This window comes from Molossus molossus, unplaced genomic scaffold, assembly GCF_014108415.1.
Source record: "Molossus molossus isolate mMolMol1 unplaced genomic scaffold, mMolMol1.p scaffold_m16_p_11, whole genome shotgun sequence".
NCBI lineage: Eukaryota > Metazoa > Chordata > Mammalia > Chiroptera > Molossidae > Molossus > Molossus molossus.
In genome coordinates, this window is record NW_023425346.1 from 97,788,715 (window position 1) to 97,806,258 (window position 17,544).

Below are 17,544 nucleotides of genomic sequence, written 5' to 3' on the forward strand. Positions count from 1 at the left end.
CTTGGGTTATGTAAGATCTCATGGGGGAAGGTACACGGGAGTTCTCTGTATGATTGTGTAACTTCTTGTAAGTAAAACTTTATTTCAAAATAAAAATGTGTAATTAAACCAAAACTTTAAAAATGATCTTGGGCTTTGTAATGTAGAACTGAAGGGGAGAGGAAGGTTAGTCAGAGCAGCTCCCACCAGAGCAGAAGGCAGAGGTTTAGGGATGAGTTTGTGATCAAAGAGACCGATACTGAGGGAAGTGAATAAGCCAGAGAAGGAAAAATAGAAGCTTTTGCGAGAGTCAATATATTTCCTCTGTCTATCAAGTCAACAACTAATTCTGGCTGAGGGCGTCATCATCTTTTGACCTCAATTGCTCTGAGACTCAATGTTTGGATGATGTTTTTGTAAGTGTTATCGAATAGCAAGCCAGGTCAAAAATCTAGAACCCTACTGTTGGTACATTGGAGTGGCCAAGCATTCTAGTAAATGTATTTGTAGAAATACCACACATAGGTAGCTGAAGCTTACATATCTGGTAATAAATAACCAAGAAACACAGGCAAGAATTTGGAAGGAAGCAAAGATGACTGAGCAGACCATTTGTTTTGCTCTCACACGGGCCACGTTGCCTCATTTTCATACAACCTCACAACATGTTGCAGCAAGCTTAATTATCTTTTCAACCGGCTCTTTCTAGCTTATCAGCAGTGACGTGTCAAGGGGAGAAGGCCCCAGCAAGATGAGCACAGTGACGCATCAGTGAGAAGGTAAAGAGACCAGAAATATACCCAGCAGGCATGAAAACTGAAATGGACATAATGGTTGCGAGCCACTTCATGTAGAGAAAATATACACACACACACACCAGCCACTCAACACACTCAAGAATATCACTCCAGTATAACACCCTGAGTGTAACGATGTCTATGAGGAATCAAAAAGGTGAGTGGAACACATTTCTTAGTAGAAATAGCCACATTTGGCAGGAAGGGAACTTTAGAAGTCATAAAGTGTTCATATGGGTTGAGTATTGTTTAAATTCTTATTTTTTACTGTCTACGCTAAGTCATAAGGGACAATGAGACAGAGCCAAAGTGGATGGCATATAGTATCCAATTTGAGAGGCAGATAATGAAAACGTCCTTCTGATGGGTAGAATATCAACAGAAAACTATTCACATAGCATTTGAATCAGTTTCTCTCCAGAGAGAATCCCAGGCATGCTTAATAAATACCCTGGAAGAATGGATACACCCTGGGAGTCTGAGCAGTTTATCAGTGACCACACTGGCAGCTTAGAATGCATTATAAATTGCTCTAAATATCCTGCAGATACAGAATTTTAATTACTAGAGTCATAGACTTAGTTGAGCTAGTAACAAAAATGACTAGTGCTGTCTTTAGAATTCACCAGAGACATTAATTTACTTAGAACCTAGAGAGCCAGGCATTATTCTGAGTCCCCAGGACACAGCCATGAAAGACTGGCCTGCCTTCATAGCACTGAAATTCGATTGAAGCAAATGTTGACTCTAAGGAAGCCCTGGGGCAGAGAGGTTCCCAGCCACTTTGGGATCGAGGGCCACTTTTCACAGTTCTAAGACCCCATATCACTGAACACATGTCGCAGCAGCAATGAAAATGTCCTCTCTGCCACATGTGTACTAGTTGTTCCCAACACAGCGATGGGTGACCATGGCGAGGACCGGAGGACACAGACCTCGCAGGAGCACAGCCACCTGCCGGCATCCAGCAGCGGTGGGAATTCATGGACCCTGTGCTAATGAACTTCCAATTTCTCAAGGACAGCCATGAATCTCGTATTAATAACACAAAAAAGCAAGAACCACACATATGTACAAAGGATATGTACAAAGGAGTGAGACCACCCACAGTGATTGTCTGTTGTTCTTTCATGCTTTCTCCTTCTGTCCCTCCCTCCCTCCCTCCCTCCCTCCCTCCCTCCCTCCCTCCCTCCCTCCCTCCTTTCCTTTCATAGGGCCCCATGGTATAAACTTGGCCCCTAACTGGGGCTACAAAGAGACGAATTTAATGCAGAGAAGTTATGTGGACAGAATCAGGAAAGACACCAGAAATACGGCCAGGTTAAAGACCTAAGCCCTGGAGGGCCCGAATTACAGAAACCTTAGCCCGGCTTGTCCTGGATGAACGGGCAGTCCACACTCCAAGATGTTAGCCCCAAGAAGCAGCTCAGTAGGAAGCCACAGGAATATTTTAGAACCAATACAATCTTCATTAGGAAGAGTAACTAGCAACAAGAAAATGACGATGATAAAATGTTGTATTAGAAGAGCAGACTATAAAATGCAAATTACTTAATAATGGCAACCGACCCTAGTCCGTGCGTGAAGGACCCAGCTTCCTGCCGAGTAGGAAGAGTGCTTTGCAGTGTGACAGGGTGGTGCAGGGGCAGCGCAACCATCACCCTCACTGCGGGGTCTCAGATCGGAACCTTATTTTCATGAGATTTCCTGGGGAAAATGGAAAAGGTTCACGGGGGCTGACAATTGAGCCTCTTTAATAAGGAGGGAAAGGAGGGTTGTTCCCAGCCTCCAGAGGAGTGTCCCGGGGAAGTGATTTTATTCTGAGGGACAGCCAAATAAAGTCACTTGCAGTGGTCAGCAAATGAGAGCCGTTTTGAGATACAGCTCATCCACTCTCTGTACCCAAATATCACATAAACTCTGACAGCGCCAATGTTTACATCACCAGCCTCTACCTCTGATCTGCATCATCAGCTTGAATAGTACCCTCCCTGCCTTCTTGAAAGCTCCATTTGCTTGTCGACTAGGCATCTCAAATGCAAAATATCTCCGAGGATACTGCTTCTTGTCCTTGACTCATGCCTGCTCCTTGCCCTAGCTTCGCCGTCTTGGCTCTGTCCTTCATGTCTCTTCTTCTCATGCGCCATGCCCAGTCTGACAGCCAAACTGTTAGCTCTATCTTCAAAATATATCCAGAACCCGACCACGTCCCACGATGCTAATCTGTGGGCCCCTGCAGGTCACCAGGATGGCTGCAGCGATCTACCTACGTCTCCCCTGTCCCCTGTGGTCTGTTTTCAAACAGAGCTACGAGGATGAGCCACTTAAACTCAATGTCAGATATGTCTTTCTTTCCTTAAAACTCACCGCTAGCTGTTCTGTGCTCTCCAGAGTAATATCTCAAATCCAATCCACTCACAAAGCCCCACGCTCAGCCACCCCTCCTAGCCTCCAGCCGTTTCTTTGACTTCCTCTTCTCCTGCCCTGCCCTTCACTCTCTCCACTGAAGCCACACTAGATGGTGGTGGCCTTTATCGCCACCTGCCATGCTGTGTAGTTTTCATCAATCTGTTATATAGTGTATGTCTTCCCAACAGAGTAGAGGCCCCCAGAAACTGTTCTGGTCCCTGCTGTATCCTTGGCACCTGCAATGGCACCTAGAACATAGCAGGAGCTCAATAATTATGAGTCGGATGGATGGATGGATGGATGGATGGATGGATGGATGGATGGATCAATGACTGAATGAATACAGATAATTTGGGGGCATGAATATATGGATAGGTTCAAAACATAAAATACATATCACACTATAAGTTAGAAACAGGTCCAGTTGAATTCTCTCTCTGACTCTTTTAACTAGAAAGACTGTTACTGGCAAGAATTACTCACTGGTGGCCCTGGAGATCCTTCAGCACCAGGAGGGCCTGGGTGACCTTTTTCTCCAGGCCACCCAGGGAGCCCCGAGTCTCCCTTGCTACCCTGCCGCCCAGGAAGTCCTGGGGGGCCTGGTGAGCCCATGGGGCCAGGCTTGCAGGCACAGAGACCAGCATTTCCTAGACAGAGGACAAAAGACAGCTTTGTCATATTTCCTGAATAAAATCCCAACAATGGCTTTATGATACAAAATGAATAGTGAAAATAAAAATAAAAAAGGTCTGATGTACACAATTCTCAAAGCAGAACTGATAAGGCACGATGTGGAGTGAGAGGCACGGTGTGCCCTGGGGGCATAGACCATGCCTAGGTCTATGTGGGGTGGGTATATTGTTTCCATACAGATGGGTATTCTGAATCTTAATAAGCTCATCCTGACAAAGTCTATGGAAAAAAACGGATGTCCAATTCTACCTAAGAAACTTTAAAAATAGGAACGATTCTAAGTTGGTTCCTACTAAAAAGGTTTCTAATTTTGTTCCTGCTGAAGAATCAACAATAACTTGGTTAGCGGATAAACCCTGAACATTTAAAGAAACAAAATAATATGTGAAGAGGGGATACTGAATGCACTGAGCATCACAATGGGTAATTCACTACAATGCATTTTCTAATCATCGGGATTTTCAGTGTTTTTAAAAAAAGTCTTTAAAATAGTCAAACTCCTCATCTCCTACCCTCCTGGCTGAGATGGTCAAAACGGCAGCAAACAACTCGGGGTAGAGAAATAGAGCCACAAGCAGTTGGGGAGTCTGGGAAATATGGGACCCGCAGAAAGAAACTGAAATCAAAGATCAATACTATCGTCTCTCCGTTCTTTTAAAAGATCAAGAGGATTTTGTGAAAAAGTTACCATTTTGAGGCAAATTTCATGGCAGGTAAGTTTCTCCTTTATACACTGAGGTATGAAGATTTGACTTTTTGGTGAGATCTGGTCACATGACAAGCACATAATGAAGCAGAGTACGCACAAGGGATGACCAAGGTGAGAAACATATCTAAACAAAGTGCCACATTGTACACATTACAAATGCTTCCCAATCCTGCAAACGTTGTTGTCTTCTAGAAATTCTACCTTCGAAGCATACTTGCCTTTTTCTCCTTTTGAGCCTCTTCTTCCCGGAGGACCCATTTTGCCTTTCACTCCTTGTGGTCCAGGGTGTCCAGCACTACAATGTATAACTTCATGGTGGGAAAGGGGAGGGACAGAGAGAATCGCACGGTTTTGTGAATGTCTCCTACGGAACAAGGAGTGTCTCGCACTCACATCTTCCCCTCAGCCCCATCCTCTCTCCCACTCCTTCTGATCCTTTCTCCCTGACATAAGAATAGACCACACAGTTGTTACATCATTGCTTCTGCTGCCATAACCTGTGGTCAAGCCATCCTGACCTCGGCGCTAACGAGTGGGTTGCGGAGCAAGACAATGGACAGCAACACAAACAAACATACCGAAGCAAAGCAAACAGAAAACTGAGAGAAAGGGCATCACAAGGATCTCGTCCCCCTTCAGGGATCAATAACTACCTGGTGAAGAAACATAAAGCAGAGCCTATAAAAGCACAAATTCAGAGATATCTGATTAAAAATGACATGTAGAATGCAAATAAGTTTCTGGTTCTCCCCACACTCCAGGAAAATAACATGCAATAAATGAACATTATGAAAAGGCATAAGCCTCAAAACGAAGAAGAGGAAAAGGAAACAATGGGGGAATAAAAAGGTGAAAAGACTCAGCAGACCCCAAAAAGCTGAGTTCTAAGCAGGCAGTAAGGAGAGCAAAGGGGGAACACCAGTCATACCCGAAATCCCCGCCAGCGGGCAGGAATGGAGCCCCTGAGGAAGAATGACCATGAGGACCCAACAAGATGATGTGTTAAAGAAACAGTCACACTATCAGATCCCCTTCTCAAAAATTATCAGCCTCCCTCCCCCAAACTGCAGAAAAGAGTGCAGCAAGAAGAAAACTTTAAAAAAAAATGATATAATTTGCCCGGGCTGGTTTGGCTCAGCGAACCAGAGAGGCCCAGGTTCAGTTCCCACTAGGGAAACATACCAAAAAAAATTTTTTTTTAAAAAGATATAATTTAAAAAGCAAATGAAGGAAGGTATTTTATCCCTGAAACATGAACAGGCTGCTGTGAACGGAAACAGAAGAGAACACTAGTAATAACGAAATCCTTGGAAACTAGGAAAAAGAGGTGATAGCAGAACTTTATAAATTCAGGAGCAGAGTTGGAAGACAGAGTTGAGAAAATCTCCTAGAAAATATTACCGAAAAATAAAAAAGTGAAGACTAATTGATTAAAGATTTTAAAAGAGACATGTAGGATTGACTCTCTGACAAATCTGTAGAGTTCAGGAAGAGAAAATGGGGAGAGAAGAGAGGAGAGAATAGCTTCAAAGAAATAGTTTAAGAAATAGTTTTTCAGAAATGAATGGTTTGCATTGGATTAAAACTGTCCACTAAGTGCTTGAAAATAAATGCAGATGTACACAAAAAAGCAAATCATTGTGAAATTTAAGGACATCAAAAACAAAGAAAAACTCATAAACTTTTAAGGAAAACAGATTTCAAACAAATGATCAAGTATCTAAATGTCACTGAACTTTCCAGTAACAACATGGGAAGACAATGGACAATGCTTTCAAATACCTGAAGGAAAAATATTTCCAACCTAGAATTTTATACTCAGTCCAACTATCAATTAAATTCTGCAGTAGAATAATGCCATTTTCAGATAGGTAAGATCCCCCACGTTTACACTTTTTCTCAGGAAGTATAAGAGAGAGTAAATGATTGAAAGAAATATGTAACTTGTAAAAAACAAAGAGCTGGAGGGGGTCTGATGTCCCAGGATAATGGTGAAGGTAGATCTCAAGACAGTATCTCAGCCTCAGATTAAAAATAAAACCTGACCTAATTTGAACAGGTCTAAAGCTCCAGGTTGAATTTATTCAAAGAGATAATAACACTGATTGAATATTTAATGAGATACAATGTACTATTGGGAGATTTATGTAACTCTAGGTGGGTTGAGGTTAAGTAGCAAACACTCACACAAAAACAAGACACTTGTTAATAAGACATTGTTACACTGGAAAAGTACTGATATATAGTATTATATCGCTAAACTGGTGAATAGCATTTTATTACTCTTCATTGTAAACACTGAATATTTATTTAACTGAAATTATGATATTAACTATATTTATTTTCTAGTGTGTACATGTGTGGTTGGGAGAGAGGGGGAAGAGAGCCTAATTTATCTTGTATAGAGGGAAGTCAAAAGATAATGCTCAAACCTAAAAACTAAGAAATACAAGTATGTCGAATGGCAACACAGAGACAAATAACAAAAGATGCAGCAAGGAAGAGAGGGCATTGCCTAGGATGGCAGTTCATCTTAACTGGCTTTGTAGAACTGTTAGACTCCTAAGCCAGGTGCATTCTGATAAAAATTAGAACTACATTTAAAATAATAAAAATTGTGTTAATTTACAAAATTCGATCATCACACTTAAATTCTCCACCAAAGAGTTCCATATGCTCTCATTGATGTGATAGTCCAGTATCAGTTTACTTTTTGCAGTATTAATAATACTAACTTGGAACTATTAAATAAATTTTAAAATATTTAGAAAGTCACATTATCAAAATGACACTACAAATACCAAATTCAGCCTAAATGTTAATGAGCGTGAGTGAGAAGCACTTTACCATTCGATCCTGGAGGTCCCTGCCTTCCCGGGGCTCCAGGCAGCCCAGGGGGTCCCGGGTTCCCTGGTTTTCCCGGAGCAGAATCTGGTCTCCCAGGAGGGCCGGCTGCCCCTGGAGCACCTGGATGCCCAGGCAACCCTGGCGGCCCCGGGAGTCCCATCGTGCCTCCAAAAGAAATCAAGAATGAAAACCACGTAGACTCTGAGATTAAACTTTTCTGTAGAATGAATCAAATTGGTACATTCTTCCTTGGGCTATGACAGTTTTTAACGGAACAATTTGTAATTAAAAAGTAACTGAACATCCCGGCCATCAGACCGCCTCGCCCCCTGGGAACCAAGCGCACAGGTGGAAACAGGCAGGTTTGGGAATCAGATTTTCTCTCCTTTTCCTTTACTTTGGGATCACTGGGGAAGAAGTACATATTATCAATTAAATTATTTTTTTCAATCTTTCCACCTTGAAAACTTGCTAAAAATAATATCAATAAGCACATTAGTACATTTGGTGAATAAAAATATGGACTCAATCATCTGAATAAGACATAAAATACTATGACAACCTAGGTTGGTGGGGAAACACAGAGGTGCTAGATCTGGCCTCTCCATCTCTGGCCACAGGTATTTAACTTCTTTAATCCTACATGTCTATCTCAGAGGCCTGTTATGAAGATTAAATAAAAGAATCGAACCTTGGTCAGTTTGGCTCAGCAGTTAGAGCATCGGCCCACAGACCAAGGGGTTGAAGGTTTGTTCTGGTCAAGGACATGTACCTGGGTTGCAGGTTTGATCTCTGTCCCCAGTAGAGGTTGTGCAGGAGGGAACCAATTACTGAATCTCTCACATCGATGTTTCTCTCTCTCTCTCTCTGTCTGTCTCTCTCTCTCTCTCTCTCTCCCTTCCTCTCTCCCTCTCTTCCACTTTACCTGAAAATCAATGAAAACACATCCTCGGGTGAGGATTAACAACAAGAAGAACCCACATGAGAAGCTTAGTGCAGTATCTGGCAATGGCACGTGCTCATCGAATGAGTAGATGCTCAGTGTGCTCGGAGGAGGTCGAAGTGGGTGCCCCAGCAGAGGCTGAAGCCTGCGTCCCCTCGACATTCTACTCACCTCTCTGGTGGCTTTGGCTCAAAGACAGTAGAAGCCTTTGTGTGACAGTGACCCCTTGTCTAGCTGTGCCTTCCAAAGCACTCCTGGTTCTAGAAGGTCTTTGTGGAAGGTTATAGTTTTCAAAGATGGCCACATGGTCGCTCTTATCCCTCGTGTTCCTGTAGAACCTTGACTTGCTCCTATCAGCAGGTGGAGGGCCTCCCTCCCATTGAATGTGGAGGCTTTCATGATTGTTTGGACTCTTGGGGCATGGTGGGGGTGACACAACCATGTCCACGGCTAGATCATTATGTGTGACTTTATGTCTGCCTTGGGAGCTGAATTGCTTAGCACGGGCGTCCTGGCCCACCGTGGGAGCGATCTCATTGCTCCAAAGCCACCATGCCATAAGGAAGCCTGAATGAAGCACGGAGCTCACACAGAGAGACTCTGAGACTCTACGGGAGACATAGGAGGGAGACACCTGGCCAGTTCTCACATTCTGGTTCCTGCCCGCCATCAATCCTGGATCCAGAATGGCTCGGCGTAGCCTGCCCTGTATTCTTGAACCACAGAAAGAGTGAAGGGTACTATAACAATTGTTATTCTAGGCCACTAGGTTTGGGTAACATGTTCATTCACAGACAACTGAAGCTTTGTCAGTAATCAGTAGTAGAGCCTGCCAGTTAAATAATGGCTTTCATTACTGCCTGCCTGTGTGCTGGGGCTTACATGTCTCCACACATTGGTTCTACTCCTCAAACAATCCTGCCAAGTTTGGACCTTACAGATAAGCCATGGAAAATTTAGGCCAACTATGAGCAGTCATAATAGCTAACATAAGTGAATCTTTAATGGATGCCAGGTTGTATTCTAAGAACTATATGCATAGTACTTCTTTCAACCCAAATAAAAACTCCATTTTGCAGAGGAGAAAACGGAGGCACGGAGAGGTTTAATAGATGCCCACTAGCACACAGCTTGTAAGCAGTCGAACCGGAAGTGGTTTTGCTCCATAGTGTGAATGCGTAACGGTTTCCCTATACAACCACAGGTGGCTGACTCCAAAGCCCTGCTGAACTCACAGTAAATACTGTAGATGACGAGAAAACAAAACATGTGTAATAAAGGCCTTACACATTGGTGTACTTAGGACAAAATGAACATGTATTCCTTGGACTTGGCTGCTATCTTGTCCTCGAGTATTTCCTAAGACCTGACTCTGAATCTACAGTCACTGGGTGGACCTGGATGCTGCCTTGTCCCAAAGCCAGGGGAAAAGCTCAGCTGACTTGCAGCAGGAAGAATGGATTACAGTGTATGGCAAACATCGGTCCGACCACCCATTTGTAGAGCATGAAATCTCTTCAGTGGTGGCCAGCATTTAAAGGATGTTTTCCAGGAGTAAAGAATGCACTAGCAAAGCAGGCATCATACACCATAAAGGTATCATGCGGTAAAATTTGAAATTATACGTGCATGTGGACACACGTCGGTGTGTGCTGTAATGTAGATGCAATACAATATCAATGACTTCTTACTATGGGTTGTAGTCAGGATTTGAAAGCCACTGGGTTAATTCTTTATAAAAGAAAAGACTTGTGGAATTAAGGCTTCCTGTTGTATTTGGTTTTGAATCTGCTGAACACATGTCACTTACTGCCATTGAGTTTGTTTTCTTTTTAAATTTTTTAAAATTGATTTTAGAGAGAAAGGAAGGGGCAGGGAAAGAGAGATAGAAACATCAATGAGAGAGAACATCAATTGGTCGCCTCCTGCATGCCCCCCACTGGGGATTTGGCCCACAACCTGGGCATGCAGGAATCGAACCAGTGACCTCTTGGTCCATGGGTCGATGCTCAACCACGGAGTCACACCGACCGGGCTTGAGTTTTTCTTTCAATCAGCTAGAGGCACTATTTTATTATAAACAAATCCAAGAGGAGAAATCTATGACTAGAGTTTAATGCTTCCTGATCAAAGAGCACTCTTATGATTTATACAGTCCTGGGTCAAGTAAGCCAAAGCTATGATGTCTAAAGATTAAATGAACTAAGCCACGCTCTGCTACCTTTGTGGCCATCAGAGCCTACAAAGTGGAGGCTGGATTTGTGAAAGGTTAAACAAGAATGCTGTGGCCAACAGCTGAATATCTCAGGAAACTTCTTAATCCTCCCAGTCTGTATAAGAAGAGACACAGACTAGATGACATTACATTTACTCAAGACTTGCCCCTCACACGTTTAATCAGTTCTCCTGGGTTGACAGAATGCAAATATCCTCTAAATCTCTATTCCTGATCTTACTAGGAATATTAACCAGCACAGCACTTGAAGGAGCTCAACGTCCTTAGGTCGACAGAATTATCTCCCAGACTCTTCATCAACTACCATGAACTATAGAAAATTTTGGGAGGCAGGGGGAGTGGGTAAAATGGGGATTATTATTTTAAACTAAAGCTGAATCAAAATTTTACTTTTTAATTCATAGTTTGTATTTCCACATTTCATGTGGGAATTTTAAGTAGGGGCAGGTGGATGAAGTCAATGTGGACAATTAGGTGTCTAAAGGAAGAGCCTTCCAAGGAGATGAGGGAGACCTGAAGAAACACTCGAACCCGAGCACAGTTTCCAGGTCTTCTCTGCACGTGATGCTCTCATGGGAAGCCTGGTACGCAGACATATTCCTCACCATCCCCCTAAGACCTTGGTTGAGTATTTCTGAGGTGCAACCCAAGAACCTGGATTTCTTCCAAGTAAGTGATGAGCTGGCTGGAGTTTAGTGGTTCTCAGCCCTGGCTGTACGTTAGAAATGAGAGGCACCTTTATAACAGCAGATGCCTGGGTCCATCCCCCAGGGAGTCCAGCCTTCTCGGTCTGGGGCAGGCACAGCCTTCTGTGTTTTAGAAGCGCTCTAAGGGGATTTCAGTCTTAGCTGGGGTTGAGAGCCTCTGGTGCGAATGAGGAGGTAGCAGACCTGGTTTATAAAAGCCCGTGGATTCATACCTGGACAGGCTTCCCCTGGTGGCCCCGGGGGACCGGGAAGACCAGGAAATCCAATAGATCCCGTTTCTCCATAGCGGCCAGGGAGTCCTGGATCCCCCGGAGGGCCTGCCAAAAATAATGCTTGTGAGTATGATGAACGCATACCTACGTTTTAAAATCCACCCACAATTCTCTTTTGTAAGGCTTGCTGGAATGCAACGAGGAGACTTGGGCAGCTTCTCCCCACATCTGAAATGCTGTAGCTCAGATCTGAGCCCTTCGTCAGCTGCTGCTCTGCAGACACCTGACCTCTGAGAGGCGCCGTCTCTCATTGGCGGAGGCCGCTCTTGTCTTGCAGGCGCCACCCTGGTAGCTCTTAGTCAAATGGTTTTATACATATATTAAGGGCTGAAAAACCCTACTTTCTGAAAGGTGACAGAGTACAAATGCCAGCATACAGTGCGCATACTAAAATAAAACCTGTTGCCTTATGCCGATAGAGATGAACCAAGATGCACCTGCGAATATGTCTTCGCACCCAAGTTCATCTATGTAACCTTCCTGGTGGGTGAACTATGAAGTACTGCGTCAGATTCCTCTGTCAGGGACACTCAACCCCCATGTCCAAATATTAATGGAGGAACTGAAGGAAACACAAACCTTTGAGTGGAAGAGGTGGCGTTGTCAACAGCCCTGGCGGTCCTGGGAGTCCGCGGTCTCCAGGGTCCCCCTGGAATCATTCATTCATTGACTTTTCTTAGAAATATGAATATGTTTGTCATGTTGCCCAGTATTAAATAAATATTAGAAGGACCAAGAGTACATTCATATAAGAAATGAAAAGAAATGAACAGTTCACATGGACTTCTAGGAAGAACAAAGGCATTTGACTTCTGACCCATAAGCAGAAATACAACCAGCTGGCAAAATTCTCCGAAAAGCATAGAAAATGTTTTTAACTCCAACGAAGTTATCTCTGTAGTCGTAAATTAGATAGCTCTGAAGCCATGAAGTTTCGTGGCTATACCATGAGCACTAATGTCTAACTTGACCTTCTAGGACAAATCGTTTGTTCACCTACAAGAGCTGAATCTACATTTTATTTTTAGCAGCAAATAGGGTCCCTTTTCACTGTGCCCCTCATGCTACCATGGCTTGTCTTGGGCAAGAGCTGAATGTGAGTCACAGAGCTTGCAAAAAAAGAAAAAATTCGGTGGTGGTAAAAGCAAAAATCTCTCCATGTCTCCTATAAGCATGATGTTGTGTGATCCCCATGGAATTTCTTTACATTTAATTATTATTCACCTTCAAGAGGATCATTGCTCAAATATGAAATGTAGTCATTACAACATGCAGTAAAATACTATATACAAAATTAACTCTGTCAAAGGTTGCATTTTTTAAATCATTCTTTGAAATATTTTCTTAAAATATATTGGACAACATAAGGCATGCAGAATTTTGTCAGGCGACGCTCAGACGGATTCACTTGTTTACCTTTAGGCCAGGAAATCCAAATGGCCCCGGAGTTCCAAACAGTCCTCGATCCCCCTAGAAATAACCAGAAACACGCCTTTTATAAAAAGTGTGATTGGGTGACAAACTGTCTCATTGTCGTTTAATTTGAGCAACACACGTTCACGGAGATTCTGTGCAAAACCTTAACATCTGAACACTGCTTTCGGGTCGCAGCAGTCTGAGCTTTGGCTTTTGCATCCACAGCTTTACCATGTGATTCGTACAGTGACTGTGCCAAGCTTTCCAATCACCGAGTGAGACTTGGCATGCACTGGCCCAACTTGTGAATGACACTCAACTGCATTTACTAATGAAAATGAACTTAGCATCTCTACAATGGTGTACATTTACCTTTAATCCCGGAAAACCTGGGGTTCCATAGGAGCCAGGGACACCCTAAAAATCAACACAAACAGAATTAAGAGGCAGGCACCAACCAGTCCAAGGAATCAAGGAATCATATTTCATGTTATGAGATTGCTCCATGGATATTTCATTTTATCTGCAAAGGTAGTTGAATACAAGGAAATAAATATAAGGTAGGTTCCATTTCTTTATAACATTTACTTTTTAATTGGTCTTTAGTCTATTTGGAAAAAACAATGTATGTCCTCGCTGGTGCTTTAGAGTAAGAACATATTTTTGTCGTTATTATGTTTTTCCATTTTAGTTGACTTAGTGCTTGCACTGGGCTAAATATCTCTGGAATCATTGCAATATACTTTGCCTAGAGATTAATAGTTGCTCCATACATTATCAGCAATGAAAATTACTGTGGAAGCCAATGTTGACCCATCCGGTACTAAATCCAGAGTCAGATAACACTCAATGCCCATGCCCGCTGGGGTCTGGCCTCCGTAGTCACTCTATGAAGAGGAATCACATCATTGATGCTTTTGGTGATGTTTGGGGCCTGATTCTGTGCTTCTTTTTCCAGCTCCTGTTTCTTCTTTTATCAAATAGGCTTAAATGAACAATTCCAAGGGACGACCATATTGACCCTAAGCCGGGCAGGAAATGCCACAGTCCTGTTAACTTCCCTCCAATTCTCCCATTTTCTGCTTGTCTGTTTTATCTAAGTGATGTCCATGGGCGGGGTTTGCTGGGACTTTGAGCTATTACACAATTCATGCTGTCAAAAATATATTGCTCCTATTTGAGATCATCCTACTTCTGAGCTCTCAGAAACATGGATCTAGTTTTATAAAAATGCGAGAGAGAGATGCTTCCAAACTCACTGAAGTTAAGGATGGTGTGAATGGTCCTTACCCGAGGGCCTGGGAAGCCAGGAATCCCCTTTTCTCCTTTCTCCCCAAAACCAGGTTCTCCCTTAAAAAGATGGCAACATTTACAGGAGTTGAAACAATATTTCACCCTACAGGATTATAATAAAATAGTGAAAAAGTCTAGTAACATGCAATCACATGTAAAGCAATGATAAAGCCAATACAAACTTTTTTTTTTTATTAAGATAGCACATCATATAAATTAAAAAAAAAAAAAAAAAAAAGCTACTTTGATCAAATTACCTTGGGTCCTGGAGGTCCCGGAGGCCCAATCCTCCCAGGCAGGCCTTTTACACCCTAAAAAACCATAATCAATATAACTGGCTTGTTCTTATTATTTAAGACATTAAACTCCATCTCTTTCAGAAATGGTCTCTTTCTACATCCATTTTACTAACTTTTAAAATAAGAGATTACTCTTCAACCATCACTGATCAGCAACTAAGATCCAGGTGCACCTATGAACCTGACACCCTTCGGGCCAGTTCCGTGTGAGGTGTGATGTCGTGGGCACTGGCGGAGAAGACCACGGAGCCACGACCACAGGTGCAAGCTAGGAATGCAGCCGCTGGGAGGAATGTCTTATTTTGATCGTATTAGTGAAATTTAATCCAGTAATTGAAATCATCGACAGAACCTGCATGGGCATCCGTAACACCAGCCCTGGAGGCTGACGCAGGAGGTTGATTTTTGCCAAGAGTCTGTTACATGCCAAGTTCAGGCATCAGTGTCCTTTTCTATTATCAAAACATCAAGCCCAGATGTAACATCTAAAGGACAACTGAACTTTCAGGAGTCATTTCAGCCCACATGTTAAATACAATATTAATGGGGCATTATTTGATGAAGGACGTGTCCCTATTTAGCAGCCCAAGCTAGGTCTGGGTAAACTCTGGTAACCTTTGCAAGCCTCAATTTTCAACTCTGTACAATGAGGTTAATAATAGTACCAACTGCCCTGGCCGGTTTGGCTCAGTGGTTAGAGCGTTGGCCTGAGGTCTGGAGAGACCCGGGTTCAGTTTCCGCTAAGGGCATGTATCTCGGTTGCAATTTGTCCCCATCCCTGGCTGGGTCATGCAGGTGGCAACCACTTGATGTGTCCCTTTCACGTCGATGTTTCTCTCTCTCTCTCCCTCCACTCTATCTGAATAAAAAATGGAAAAATGTTCTCGGGTAAAGATAAAAAATAATAATAATAATAAAAATAATAGTACTAACCTATTAAGGTGGCTTTGGGATTAGTGTGGTGGTGAGTGTAGGTGCTCAGTACTTGGCTGGCTCTGGTATGTGTTCAGGCAATGTTGGCTATTACTATTGACCAAAGTGACATAGGGATTTGGGAATCACCTTTTCTCCTTTGTAGAGACAGGAGTCAGGTGGCTGTACCAGTAAGGGCGGTCCAGGAAAACCTTGCCGGCCAACTTCACCCTTAAAAAAAGAAAAATCAAGATAATATGAATGATGTAATTTTTAATATTTAATGCTTTTCATAAATAATGTATAATTATTAAAAATAAATTTTAAAAATAATAGTGTTCCATAATCCTATTATCTAGAGATAATCTCCATGAAAACTTTGGTATAGTTTTTTGTGGTGTGTGTGTGCATACCCATATACATATAAATGTGTATATGTGTAAACATACAGACATGTATATGTGGATCAAACACAACTTAAAATATATATAATCATAATAATACTATATAAAATATATAAATTTATTTTAAAATATATAATGTAGTTTATATTTTTAAATTATATTTAAATGTTTAAATAATTTTATAATTTTTTTATAATACTACTTTTTGTACATTTCCCTATTATACTAGAAATTCTTCAAAAACCTGATTTTTAGTACCTATACAATAATCTAGAATAAGAATATACTATCATTTATCAAGCCATTTCATTGTGGTTAGATTTAGGTTATTTCTCATTTCTTTTCAATAATATTTTTAAACTCTGTATAAAATAATTAGCCAAAAGTTTTGATTTATGTCATTATAGACTTTATTTTCTTGGAGAAAAAAATGCTTCTTGAATTGGGTTTGCCACAATACAACCATAAATTCTCACCCTGCATTAGAAGATAATTATTTTGCAGCTCTCCGAGTATTTCTATTATTCTACACCTAGAATGACCTGGCGTCGTAGTAAAGAACGAACAGGCAGTAGGGCAGGTCATCTGTCTGAAAAGCAGGCCCTTAGCTGACTCTGTCATTTGGAGCAAGTTCCTTAAAATCTTTCATCTATTTTCCTAAATTCCTCTACACCTCCCTTTCCTTCTCAATGATACAGGGATTATAATATTGCTTATTTCAAAGTATCATGCCCCACCCCCACCCCCGACTGGGGATTTGGCCCACAACCTGAGCATGTGCCCTGACCAGGAATCGAACCAGCGACTTCTTGGTGCATGGGTTGATGCTCAACCACTGAGCCACGTGGGCTGGGCTCAAAGTATTATTTTATGGAATAGATAATGCCCATAATAAAAGGCTTTATACTTACTACATTAAGTGGAACGAAGAGAATGCTCACATATATAATTATTTAAACAAATTATTTTTTGATAAGTGGGATTTGTGGAAGAAAAATACTGTTTCAAGTTTAAATGAAAAAACACAATCAGTAACTCAATCCCTACCTAAACTTGAGAAACTACAGAATCAGGAGGTTAGGGACCTTGGTTATTTTGTTGTCAATGATGTGCCCCAGTACCCAATACCGTGTTGGTGCAATAGCTTCTCTATAGATATCTGTCCCATGAATAAATGACTGAACAAATGCAGAGACGACAGGTGAGTAAATGGTAACGTGTGGTCCAGAAAACCAGGCTTATTCTTGCAGCTGGAATAAGGCTGAACAAAACCCATAAGGCTGACAAGCATGAAGTGTCTTCAAAATGTTGGTCATGTTGCTAATTTCCCATGTTGCTAATTTCCCATATATTCATTTCAGTCAAAAGTACAAAGAAGATCGATTCTGAAGAACAAACTTTAAATGATCCATCATTACACCTAAAAAATCTCAGTAACAACCATTTGGATTAGTGTTTCTTAAAATGGGGTAGGCAAATATGTTCTTGAACACCTGAGAGTTCCGCATAAACATGTCAAAATTATGTCTTTATTCACCTGAAAATCCAAAAGAATTAAGCCTATTTGGATCATTTGAATGGCCACCTCATCCAAATATTTGCACATTGTTTCATGGCCCGAGTTTGCC

General features: G+C 41.9%; 1 protein-coding gene across 1 annotated transcript in view; it reads right to left on the reverse strand.

Moving 5' to 3' along the window:
- The window catches only part of COL4A4 (collagen type IV alpha 4 chain), a 94,150-nt gene that overhangs the window by 45,746 nt on the left and 30,860 nt on the right, over positions 1–17,544 (reverse strand). The window contains exons 12-21 of the mRNA XM_036254116.1: positions 15,663–15,743; positions 14,559–14,612; positions 14,299–14,358; positions 13,381–13,425; positions 13,009–13,062; positions 12,172–12,241; positions 11,533–11,637; positions 7,435–7,599; positions 4,806–4,895; positions 3,669–3,832 (exon numbers count right to left, since the gene is read on the reverse strand). Coding sequence (XP_036110009.1) covers positions 3,669–3,832; positions 4,806–4,895; positions 7,435–7,599; positions 11,533–11,637; positions 12,172–12,241; positions 13,009–13,062; positions 13,381–13,425; positions 14,299–14,358; positions 14,559–14,612; positions 15,663–15,743 — 888 coding nt within the window. The remainder of the gene's footprint in view (positions 1–3,668; positions 3,833–4,805; positions 4,896–7,434; positions 7,600–11,532; positions 11,638–12,171; positions 12,242–13,008; positions 13,063–13,380; positions 13,426–14,298; positions 14,359–14,558; positions 14,613–15,662; positions 15,744–17,544) is intronic.